At 62.8% G+C, this 10,508-nt stretch overlaps 1 protein-coding gene across 1 annotated transcript in view; it reads left to right on the plus strand.

The window, feature by feature from the left end:
* The first annotated feature begins 5,847 nt into the window (after window positions 1-5,847).
* Window positions 5,848-10,508, plus strand: part of LOC104294177 (very low-density lipoprotein receptor-like) — a 6,747-nt gene continuing 2,086 nt past the window's right edge. The window contains exons 1-11 of the mRNA XM_009893758.1: window positions 5,848-5,920; window positions 6,320-6,553; window positions 6,753-6,991; window positions 7,074-7,203; window positions 7,865-8,032; window positions 8,361-8,579; window positions 8,809-8,992; window positions 9,277-9,478; window positions 9,549-9,713; window positions 10,008-10,208; window positions 10,306-10,483. Coding sequence (XP_009892060.1) covers window positions 5,848-5,920; window positions 6,320-6,553; window positions 6,753-6,991; window positions 7,074-7,203; window positions 7,865-8,032; window positions 8,361-8,579; window positions 8,809-8,992; window positions 9,277-9,478; window positions 9,549-9,713; window positions 10,008-10,208; window positions 10,306-10,483 — 1,993 coding nt within the window. The remainder of the gene's footprint in view (window positions 5,921-6,319; window positions 6,554-6,752; window positions 6,992-7,073; window positions 7,204-7,864; window positions 8,033-8,360; window positions 8,580-8,808; window positions 8,993-9,276; window positions 9,479-9,548; window positions 9,714-10,007; window positions 10,209-10,305; window positions 10,484-10,508) is intronic.

A 10,508-nucleotide genomic window follows, 5' to 3' on the forward strand; every position in this document is an offset into this window, starting at 1 on the left:
GGGGGTCTGGGCTGTGCAGGCAGTGAGGGGCCCTGGTGCTCTGGGGGGTGGGGGGACAGGCCAGAGGCACCTTGCTCCTTGCTGGCTCTGCTAGTGGCTCCTGTGTGGCATGCTGCAGGGACGTGTGTGCCCCAGAGCTCACGGGGGATGTCTGGGGCATGGGGACATAGCCTGCATCCCATAGTGAGCGAGGCAGCTCCCCACCTGCCGGAGAGCCTTGTTGGGCGCTGCTGGGGGCCAGTCCCATGGGGATTGCTGGCACCTGCCAAGGTGGAGGGGACCATTGAGGTTGTGCTGGAGCGCTAGGTCCCAGTGACTGTGTGGTGTCCCTGCAGATGTTGCCTGTGGTGGGGACCCCCATGTTTGGCAGTGTGACGATGGCCGGTGTGTTTCTAGCAGCTGGCGTTGCGACGGTACTGCTGACTGCCTGGATGGCTCTGATGAGCAGGACTGTGGTACGTAGTCTGTGCTGGGGGTGCTGAGTGGGGGTGGCTGAGGGCACAGGGCTGGGTGCGAGTGCCGCTCTGTTCCCTCAGTGTGCGGGGCAAAGAAGGTGCAGTGTCCTGGCACCCACCACTGCATCCCGCACTGGGAGCTGTGCGATCGGCACCAGGACTGTGAGGATGGCTGGGATGAGGAGGGGTGTCCCCAGCAGCCCTGTCTGCCCGGGCAGTGGCAGTGCAGGAACAGGGTGTGCATCATGGCTGAGTGGAAGTGCAACGGGATCGATGACTGTGGCGATTCCTCCGATGAAGATGTCTGTGGTAAGTGGGCACCCTGGATGCTCTGCAATAGGGTGAAACCTGTCCAGGCCACGTGCAATGTAGGGGGTACTTTGCCCTCCTGGGCCCCGGCTCCTCTTTGGGTGGTGGTAAGCATCCCAGGAACCTGTTGATGCTTTGTGGGGCCTCCCCATGTGTCTGGGACCCACGGCATCCCCTGTGCCCACCTGGTATCAGTCTGCCCTCCTGACATGAGCTGTGTGTGCCATAGCCCCCTGCCCACCTGGCATGGTGCGGTGTGACGAGGGAAAGTGTATCCTGGAGTCCCTGATGTGCAATGACGAGGATGACTGCCTGGATGGCACTGACGAGCCCAGCACCTGTGGTGAGTTACGTGGGGCTAGGGGAAGGCGCAGAGCCGTTCTGCGTTTTGTCACCCCTCCGATGTGTCCCCACAGGTCGAAGCTGCTTTGTACGCAATGGGGGCTGTGCGGAGACGTGCGCTGACACGCACTGGGGTGTGCAGTGCTCCTGCGGGGCTGGCTGGGTGCTGCAGGCGGACGGGCAGAGCTGTGCTGGTAAGGAGATGTCAGGGTGCACACGCTTCGGGCATGTGACGCCTTGGCTACTGAGGGTCAAGTTCCCCTGGAGCCAGGGCTGTTCAGGAATGACTCCCTCAGCCCTGCTCCTGCCTGCACATCATGCCTGGGCCCCCAAAGGCTGTGTCTGGGTCATGTCCCAGCAGCAGCTGGTATCTAGGGAGCCGGCCTGTGGTCCCTGGGGAGCAGTGGCCGTGCTGCCCAGGGGCAGCTAGCCAGCTGTGTGGCGAGCTCCTGGCAGCACCTATCCCTTCAGATGTGGACGAGTGCTCTATGGAGTACAGCCCCTGCAGCCAGCTGTGCAGCAATACGCCAGGCGCTTTCAGCTGCGCCTGTCTCCAAGGGTACACCCTGCGGCATGGCACCACCTGTGAAGTGGCAGGTAGGGAGAGCTGGGGAGCCCGGGCTGTCTGACAGGCTGGGCAGTAGCCCCAGCTAGCCAGGTCCCTGCTCACCGGGTGACATGCCCCTCGCCCTGGCAGACAATGCAACGCAGATCCTGGTGGCTGTGGGGCAGGACCTGGCCCTTCTGGACGTGCGGACCCAAGCCTACCGACCCCTCCTCTCCACCGAGACCGAACCCCGTGCCCTGGTGTACGACCTGCTCCGGGAAACCTACTACTGGCTGACAGAGGATGGCGAGCTCCGTGTTCGCCTCCCAGGGAAGGGCACACGGCCCCTCTATGCAGGTGGGGAGGAGTGAGTCAGTCTTTTTTCAGTGGTGCCCAGTGATAGAACAAGAGGTAACGGGCACAACCTTGAACATAGGAAGTTCCATCTTAACATGAGGAGGAACCTTACATTGAGGGTGGCAGAGCACTGGTATAGGCTGCCCAGAGGTTGTGGAGTCTCCCACACTGGAGACATTCAAAACCCGCCTGGATGCCGTCCTGTGCAACCTGCTGTAGGTGACCCTGCTCTGGCGAGGGGGTTGAACTAGATGATCTCCAGAGGTCCCCTCCAACCCTGACCATTCTGTGATTCTGTGAGGGTGCTGGGTGCTATAGCAGGGCTGAGATGGGTGCTGAGAGCTGGCCCACCACCCCAGCCCTGCCGTTCCTGTGGAAGAAGGGGCAACCTGGGTTTTGCCTCCTAGCCTAGAGCAGGGGTGGTGTGCCTTAAACCGCTCTGTCTCTGCAGATGCCGGGGAGGTCAACAGCATCTCTGTGGACTGGTTCACGGGGCAACTGTACTGGGCCAGCAGCCACCCTGCAGCCATCTGCGCGGGGCTGGGTGATGGTCGGGGCTATGTGACAGTGCTGGGGAAGGACGTGGCACCGGAGCAGCTGACAGTGCATCCGGCTGCAAGGTGAGGAGCGAGTGAGCCCAGGGTTGGCCCCGGTTTCCTGGGTGAGTGATGCCACGTGTCATGCCGGCTGTGGCAGCACTGGTGTTATGCTGTGAAGTGGGTCCTTAGTGCCTGTCCCCCAGGTCCCTGTACTGGGTCAACCGTGGGCAGAGGGGCCGGACAGTCATTGCTGCAGCTGGCATGGATGGCTCAAACCGTCGGGAGCTCACAGTGGTGTCCATGGAGGAGCCCGTGGGGCTGAGCCTGGACCATGTGGCTGGCAGGCTGTACTGGATCAGCGAGTACAAGGAGGTAGGGATGTGGGGCAGCAGGGCTCTGTCCCCACAAGGTGCTGGGAGTGGGGAGGGTGGCCCTGTTTCCCCTGAGGCTACAGCCAAGGCATGTGAGGGAGCAGGGAGAGGAGCCCAGGTTTGGCAGACATCCTTGGGCTGGGAGGGGGAAGGCAGCACTGTGAGCCCTGTGGCTGTGGGACAGTGCTAGGTGGTGGGGGTGCCACGCGGTCACCATTCCTTGCCTTGTCCCCAGTCCATCGAGACACTGCGGGTGGATGGCAGCGGGCGCCACTCCTTTCCTGCTGTCCTGCGGAGCCACACGGAGCCACTGGGCCTGGCTGTCTTTGAGAGCCGGTTCTTCTGGACTGATGGCACAGAGCTGGCATCGGCTACCCAGGCCTCTCCCCAGGAGCACGCGGTGCTGCTCCATGCCCCTGTCTCGGCTTTCACTGTGCTGCACGCACTGCAGCAGCCTCCCCGTGAGTACCCTGCCAGGTGTCTGTGGTGGAGCAGGGCTGGGAGCATCCCCACTGCTTCCATGGGTGCCAGCGGAGGCTGAGCTTGGGTCCTGGAGCTCACTAGGTTCTGCCTGATGGCTCTCCTGGCCCCGCAGTGAGGGGTTGTGGGGTTGTGACAGAGAGGACATATGAACCCATAGGAAAGCTGCTGAGTTCCATGGCTTTGGGTAGAGCTGAACCCTCCTACCTCATGTGACACTGCTACCCTGCCGGGAGTAGCTGGCCCATAACAGCCCCAGGACAGCCTGTGGTTCTTGGAGATCAGGAGAGGCGTGGGGGGTCATGGCTGCCTGAGCTCTTAATGTCCTCTTGCTCCCAGGGGACACTGCTGCATGTGCTCCAGGTCTGTGCAGTCACCTTTGCCTCCTGTCCCCTGTGCACCCTCGGGGCTACAAATGTACGTGTCCAGAGGGGCTCTTCCTCCTGCCCTCGGGGAAGTGCGCAGGTGAGCAGGGTCTGCAAGGTGGGCTTGGCTGGCTGGGGTGGGATGCATCCCTGGGGGGGCTGGAGGGGGGCCGTAAGGGGCTGTGGGTTTGGTGTGATGAGGTTCCCAGCACACACCAGTGCTTGTTACATTTCTGCCTTGGTGGTTCAGGCTGGTGACCCCATCTAGTGCCCCTGGGGTGACACTCACATGCTGCCCTTGTACCCTGCAGAGCTGTCCATCGTGTATGCATCAGGGAAGACCATCTCCCTGGTGCAAGTGGGCCCTGGAACACGCAGCAAACGGGTGCAGGAGTGGCAGGAGCCCCTCCACCTGCAAGATGTGGACTGGCAAAGGTCAGTGCTCTATGGGACAGATGACCGCGGGACACTGCTACGTGTTGTGGGGCACCCTGGCAGGAGAGAGGCCATTGTGACTGGGCTGCCAGGTGAGACCCTATGGGGTGATGGTGCCCAGACTGGGGCCGTGCCAAGGCATGGGACAGCCCTGTAACTGCTTGCCTGCCTACTCTTGCCAAGTCTGTTCTGCCCGTGTGGACATCCGCTCGGGAGACCTGTACTGGCTCGCATGTAACCGGAGGGACATCGGGGTGATCCAGGCGTCTGACATGTCCCCGCGCATCCTGCACCGTGCTCGGAGCAGCATCCAGCACCTCTTCTTGGACTGGCAGCGGGGCACTCTGTACTGGCTGGGCCGCGGGCGGCGCCCGCCACCGGCAAAAAAAAAAGCTGAGCGTGGCCGGGGGGGTTCCCTGGGATGCCTGGAATGAGACGTGGCCTGGAGACCTGCCTGCAGCCATGGACAGCAGAGCCTTCAGCCTGCTCTGGAGCTCAGCCCTGGGTCAGTCCTGGTGGTGTCTGAAGCAGGGAGCAGAGGTGGTTGCTATGGGCAAGAGTGACCAGCCGTGCCCTACATGCAGCAGGTCCCTGCCCGGGCAGTGGGGTGCTCATGGGGTGGACTCTGTCCTCAGCTATGAGGTCCCTGCCATAGCTGTGGGTTGTGGGTACAGGGGGTGGGTGCAGGGCCACGAGGGGTGCCTGCAGACCCCACGGCACTACCATCCCTCTGCCTCGCAGGCCTGCAAGCACTGAGTCTGACCAAGCGGCAAGCAGTCACCCTGGCACCCAGCTGGTCCCATGGCCTTGTGGCCGCCTTCGAGCCATACCTGGTGTCAGCAAACGGGACAGATCTGCTGCTGTGGGACCGGAGGACACTGGCCCTTGTGCTGTCTGTGCCGGCAGCAGGCGTGCAGGGAGTGGTGGCCTTCGTGCGCTCGGAGCCACAGGCTGGTAAGAGTGGCTGTGGCTCTATGTCTGGCGCTGGTGCTGTACCTGATGGGACTGGGTGGCCCATGCTGCTCCAAGCTGGGGCAGGGTGCTGGGCTGCTGGTGGCCATGTGGGGTGCTCTTGGAGGTGCCAGGAGTGTGGGGATGGCACAGCCCCAGATCCAGGCTCATGTTCCCTTGCCTCTTCCAGTGCCACCAAGCAAGGGGTCTGCCCTGCCACTCCCTCCACCTATGACCACCACTATGAGGACAACCACCACTACTGCTCAGCCCACCACCTCTACCACAAGACCTACACCAAGAAAGACCACCACTGTGCTCACCACTACTCCTGCACCAACTAGCAAGGCTACCACAACACCAACTACCACCATCCAGTCCACATCAACTAGGACCACCCCTGTGCCAACCACTGCCCGGACCAGACCAACCAAAACCACTACTGTGCGACCAACCACCACCACTACCACCACCACCACCACTACCACCACCACTCGGTCCTTGCCACCCAAGACCACTACCCCACGGCCAACTACTACCACCCAGCGCCCAACCACCCCTACACGGGTAGTAGTGACATCTACCCCATCCCTCACATCCAGCCCTGCACACCCTCTGACCCCAGTCCTCCATCTGTCCTGTCCTCGCACACACGTGCCCTGCCGTGATGGCACTGAGTGTGTGGCCCAGGAGTACATGTGTGATGGGGAGAAGGACTGTGCAGATGGCTCTGATGAGGACAGGTGTGCCCAGCTGTGCAATACCCCAGGTAGGAGCCATTCTTCAGTCCCTTGCGCAGCTGGGTCACCCTGTACCAGGGCTTCTGGCTGCCTCCTGGTGGGGTTGGTGGGATGGGGCCCTGGGAAGGTCTGAGTGTGTACTGGGCTCTGATGCTTGTGATGTGGCGTGCTGGTTTCTTTTGAGCTTGGCACTGGGCTGGAGAACCTGTCAGAAGAGGACAGGGCTGGCCCTGCTGCTTGTGGTGACCTAGATGTTGCTGAGCTGAGACTCCCTCAGTCACCTTGCTTGGGACCTAGATGCACTGGGATACACTGACCAAGCACTGTCACTGTAGTGTGGGGCCGTTCTATGTTTCTGGAGGGGCTAGCAGAGGGTCTGGGCACCCTGGCTGCCTGCTGCGGGCTTAGCAAGCCCCTTGTCTCCCCAGGGGCCTTCCACTGTGCGAGTGGAGCCATGTGCATTGGGGCTGGGGAGCGCTGCGATGGGGTGCCACAGTGCCCCGATGCCTCGGATGAGACAGGCTGCTGGAGCCCCATGCAGGAGTGTGCCCTGCGCTGCGATGCTGCCACCCGCTGCGTCCCCGAGAGCTGGCTGTGTGACGGCCATGCTGACTGCCTGGACCATGCTGATGAGCAAGGCTGTGGTGAGATGCTGGGGTCGGGTGGGACAGGGGCTTCTGGGGGTTGTCTGCCCCACAGGTGGGTGCATCAGGTTTCCCATGGGTCCAGGAGCAGGCACTGCCTGGTGCAACCTGCCAAGCAGCTGGAAGGGCCATAACCTGCTTAGTGCCGTGCCTGTGCTGGTGGGATGGGGATGGTGATGGGGACAGTGCCCCTGCTCAGCCTTGGCCCTGCCTGCAGCACCGAAGGAGTGCAGCCCAGCTGAGTTCCCCTGCCGGAGCGGCCAGTGCATAGCCCTGGCCCTGCGCTGCGATGGTGACCGTGACTGCCGTGACGGCTCGGATGAGGAGGGCTGTGCCGTGCCCCGGCCGCTGCTCTGCCGTGCGGGGGAGTTGGCGTGTCCCCGCAGCGGGGAGTGTGTGCCGGAGGCCTGGCGCTGCGATGGCACTGCTGACTGTGGGGATGGCACAGACGAGCAGGTGGGTCGGGTGGTGGGGACACAACCTGTCCCCTCTCGCTCCTGGGAGGGCTGGTGGCTCCATTCATCTTCTGCTCTTGTAGGGCTGTCCCTGGGAGGAAGGGCTGTGTGGGGACCGGCAGTGGGGCTGCTCCCGTGGCCACGAGTGCATCCCTGATATCTGGCGCTGCGATGGAGAGAGTGACTGCATGGATGGCAGCGATGAGGCTGGCTGTGAGCAATACACTACTTCTGTCCTCTCTGTGTCTCACCCAGGGGTGGTTGGTGGGTGCCCAGCATAGAAGGAGGTGGGGATGTCCCTGTGCCGAGGTGAAAAGCTTTGTGTGCTAGTTGCCTCTTCCCAGGATCTGTGGTGGCTCCAGGTGCCCCAGGTAGCTGTTGTCCCTGTAGGGCTGGTGGCCTTAGGATTAGGATAGCCTGAAGCTGGGCTACAGGCACAGCTGTGGATGTGGCTGTGGTGAGCCCTGGGCACCCTGTGGGAGCAGCTGAACCTGCCCCAGCTGAGCAAAAGGAGGTGGTGGACGAGGCTCAGGGCAGCCTTCCCTGCATGTCCCCTGCAGGCCAGCCTGCTCCCTGCCGGAGTCACGAGTACTCATGTGGGCTGGGGTCCTGCCTGAATGCATCCCTGGTGTGCGACAGCCGGCAGGACTGTGCAGACGGCTCGGACGAGGGGGGGAACTGCTCTGTGCCCTGCCAGCAGTCCTGCACTCACCTCTGCTACCCATCGCCCAAAGGCCCTGTGAGTGCTGGCAGCCCTGGTCCAGGGGCTTACCCTGCCATGCTGCCCTGGTCCAGCTGCAGGAGAGAGCCTCGTGTGTCCCCAGGGAGGCACCCTGACAGCCCACTTCCCCACAGCGGTGCTGGTGTGACCCAGGCTATCGGCTGGCCGAGGATGGTCTGTCCTGCATGGACATAGACGAGTGCACGGAGCAGGGCGAGGGAGCCTGCACCCAGACGTGCCTCAATGCCCCAGGGTCCTACAGCTGTGGTTGTCTCCCAGGCTACTTGCTGGAGCCTGACGGCCACGTCTGCAAACTCACTGGTAAGTCCTGGGGTGGCCAAGGAGCACTGAGTGTCCCTGGCACTGTAAGGTACACCAGGAGCCAGTGGGTACTTGTTCCCCCATGCCTGCTGCTCATGGAGAGCCTTGTAGTCCTGTGAATGGCCCTGTCCCCTCTGCCATGTGGCCTCCCAGGCCCCACTCAGCAGTGAAATCGGAAAATCGCTCTGCACTGGGGAACATGGTGTGCGGTAGGACTGAGTCCCAACAGGGTGCAATGCCTGCAAGTGCCATGTTCCCTGCCTGTGTGTGTTGGGGCCGTGGGGCCACCAGTGCTGAGCAATGTCCAGGTGGTTCTGTGTTGCCCCAGGACCAGAGCCCATGTTGCTGGTGGCCGTGCAGTCAGAGGTGTTGTCCCGTGGCCTGCGGAGTGGGCGCGAGGAGGTGCTGCTGGCCACTGACAAGGATCGCGTTGTCTTCTCGCTCGACTATGACCTGGTGGAGAGGAAAGTCTTCTGGATGGACCTGGCCACAGAGAGCATCCGCTGGCAGGACTTTGACTCGGGCAAGAAAGGCACATTGGTGAAAGGTGGGCTGTGAGAGTGTGGGGTTAGCAGGGCTGTCCCCTCTTGTGGCTGTGCAATCTCCAGGTTACAGTGGGGTTCCAGGCTGTGTCCCCTTGCACAGAGAGGTGCTGGTGGGAGTAGGGTTGGGAGGAGCTCCTGGGATGGAGGGGACCTGGGCTGGAAGGCCACTCATTGTGCCAGAAGGCCACTCAGCTGTCATCCCACAGGTGCTGACTCTTGGACACATTGCAGGTGTGAGATCAGACTGTATAGCAGTGGACTGGCTCGGCAGGAACCTGTACTGGACAGATGGGGCAGCAGGGCAGGTGCTGGCCACTCGCCTGGGGGCTGCCTGGAGAGGGATACCAGAGTACACTGTGGTGATGGATGGAGACCTGGACCAGCCCCACTCCTTGGTGCTCCAGCCGCTGGCAGGGTAAGGCTGGGACAAGAGGAGATGGGGACCTCCTTGCCATCCCTGCCCTATTTTCCTCTATGGAGGCAGGCAACAGGCTGGAGAAGAGTTGGGATGACCTCAACTGGGTGCTGTTGGGGCTGTGCAACTGGGGAAGGAGGAGGCCAGGCACCTGCCCCTGCCCTGGGTGGAGCTCTCGGTGTATCACTGATGGGATGGGAAGCTCTGCGCAGCTCCTGTGAGCTGCCCTGGTATTGGGACCATGCTGTGGCAGGTCCGTGGGCCGACACCTCTCTTCCCGCCAGGCTGCTGTATTGGTCAGAGGTGGGGAGCCACCCACGGCTGATGGAAGCCACCATGGATGGGAGTCGGCGACACGTGCTGTTGGCCCAGGGGCTGGGCTGGCCCACAGCACTGGCCCTTCCCCTCCCCACCTGGAGGATCTTCTGGTTGGATGAAAAGCTGGGCAGCTTTGGTTCTGCACGTCTGGATGGCACCAGTGTGAAGGTGTGTGGCAGGGCTCTGGTGATGGGGCTCTGACAGGGGCTGGGGTGGGCGCTCACAGCCTCTCTGCCAGGTCCTGCAGCTGAGCTGGGTCCGGAGCCCCTTTGCGGCGGCTGTGTGTGAGGGGCAGCTCTACTGGTCGGAGAGGAAGGCGTGGTCCGTGCAGCAGGTGGACAAGGCCAGTGGCAAGAACAGGACTGTGCTGCTCAAGCGACATGGGCAGCCCCATGGCCTCCAGGTACCTACTGGGGGGATCCCCAAACTCTACTGTGACAGCTTTGCTGGGGCTCCCACCATGCATGGCCCTGCCGTGTGCTGAGCCACTGGGAGCTTGTATCCCCACCCTGGTGGTCCTTGGGCCAGCAGTCCTTGTGGTCAAGGGTCTCTGGTCGTCTTGGAGCATCTCTGCCTCACCATCCTGCCCCCAGCTGGGCTGTGTCCGAGCCTCAGGGACATGGCATGGTGTTGGTCGTGCTCAGCTCCACTGCAGGGCACTGGCAGGGCTGTGAGGCTGAGCCTGCCCTTCCTGCAGGTGATGCACCCAGCCCTGCGCCCCGTGGTCCCCAACCCGTGCGCGGCGCGTGGCTGCTCCCACCTGTGCCTGCTGAGCGCCAGGCACGCTGGGCAGTGCCGGTGCCCCACCGGCCTGACGCTGGCTGCCGATGAGACCACCTGCCTTCCCCTCCGTGATTCGGCTTTTGCCCTCCTGGTGTCACCCGCAGCCGTGGCGCAGGTATTGTCCTCTGGAGCTGGGGGGCCCAGAGGGGCTGCTGACCTTCCCGCAGTCAGGGCAGTGGGGTTCCCGTCCTAGTACTGCCTCCTTCCCCCAGGTCTATCTGAAGGACCTGCCCACAACAGCTGGATCCCAAGACCTTCCCCCACATCGAGCCCTGCCCTTGGCCAAGGTGGGCCGCCTGACAGCCATCGACTACGCAGTGAAAGACAAGAGCCTGTATTTCGCGGAGGCGGGGGGTGACTCCATCGGGCTGCTGCGTCTGAAGGACTGGGGCCGGCTGTCCTGGGAGCAGGCGGG

This window comes from Charadrius vociferus, unplaced genomic scaffold (assembly GCF_000708025.1).
Source record: "Charadrius vociferus isolate BGI_N301 unplaced genomic scaffold, ASM70802v2 scaffold59, whole genome shotgun sequence".
Lineage (NCBI taxonomy): Eukaryota > Metazoa > Chordata > Aves > Charadriiformes > Charadriidae > Charadrius > Charadrius vociferus.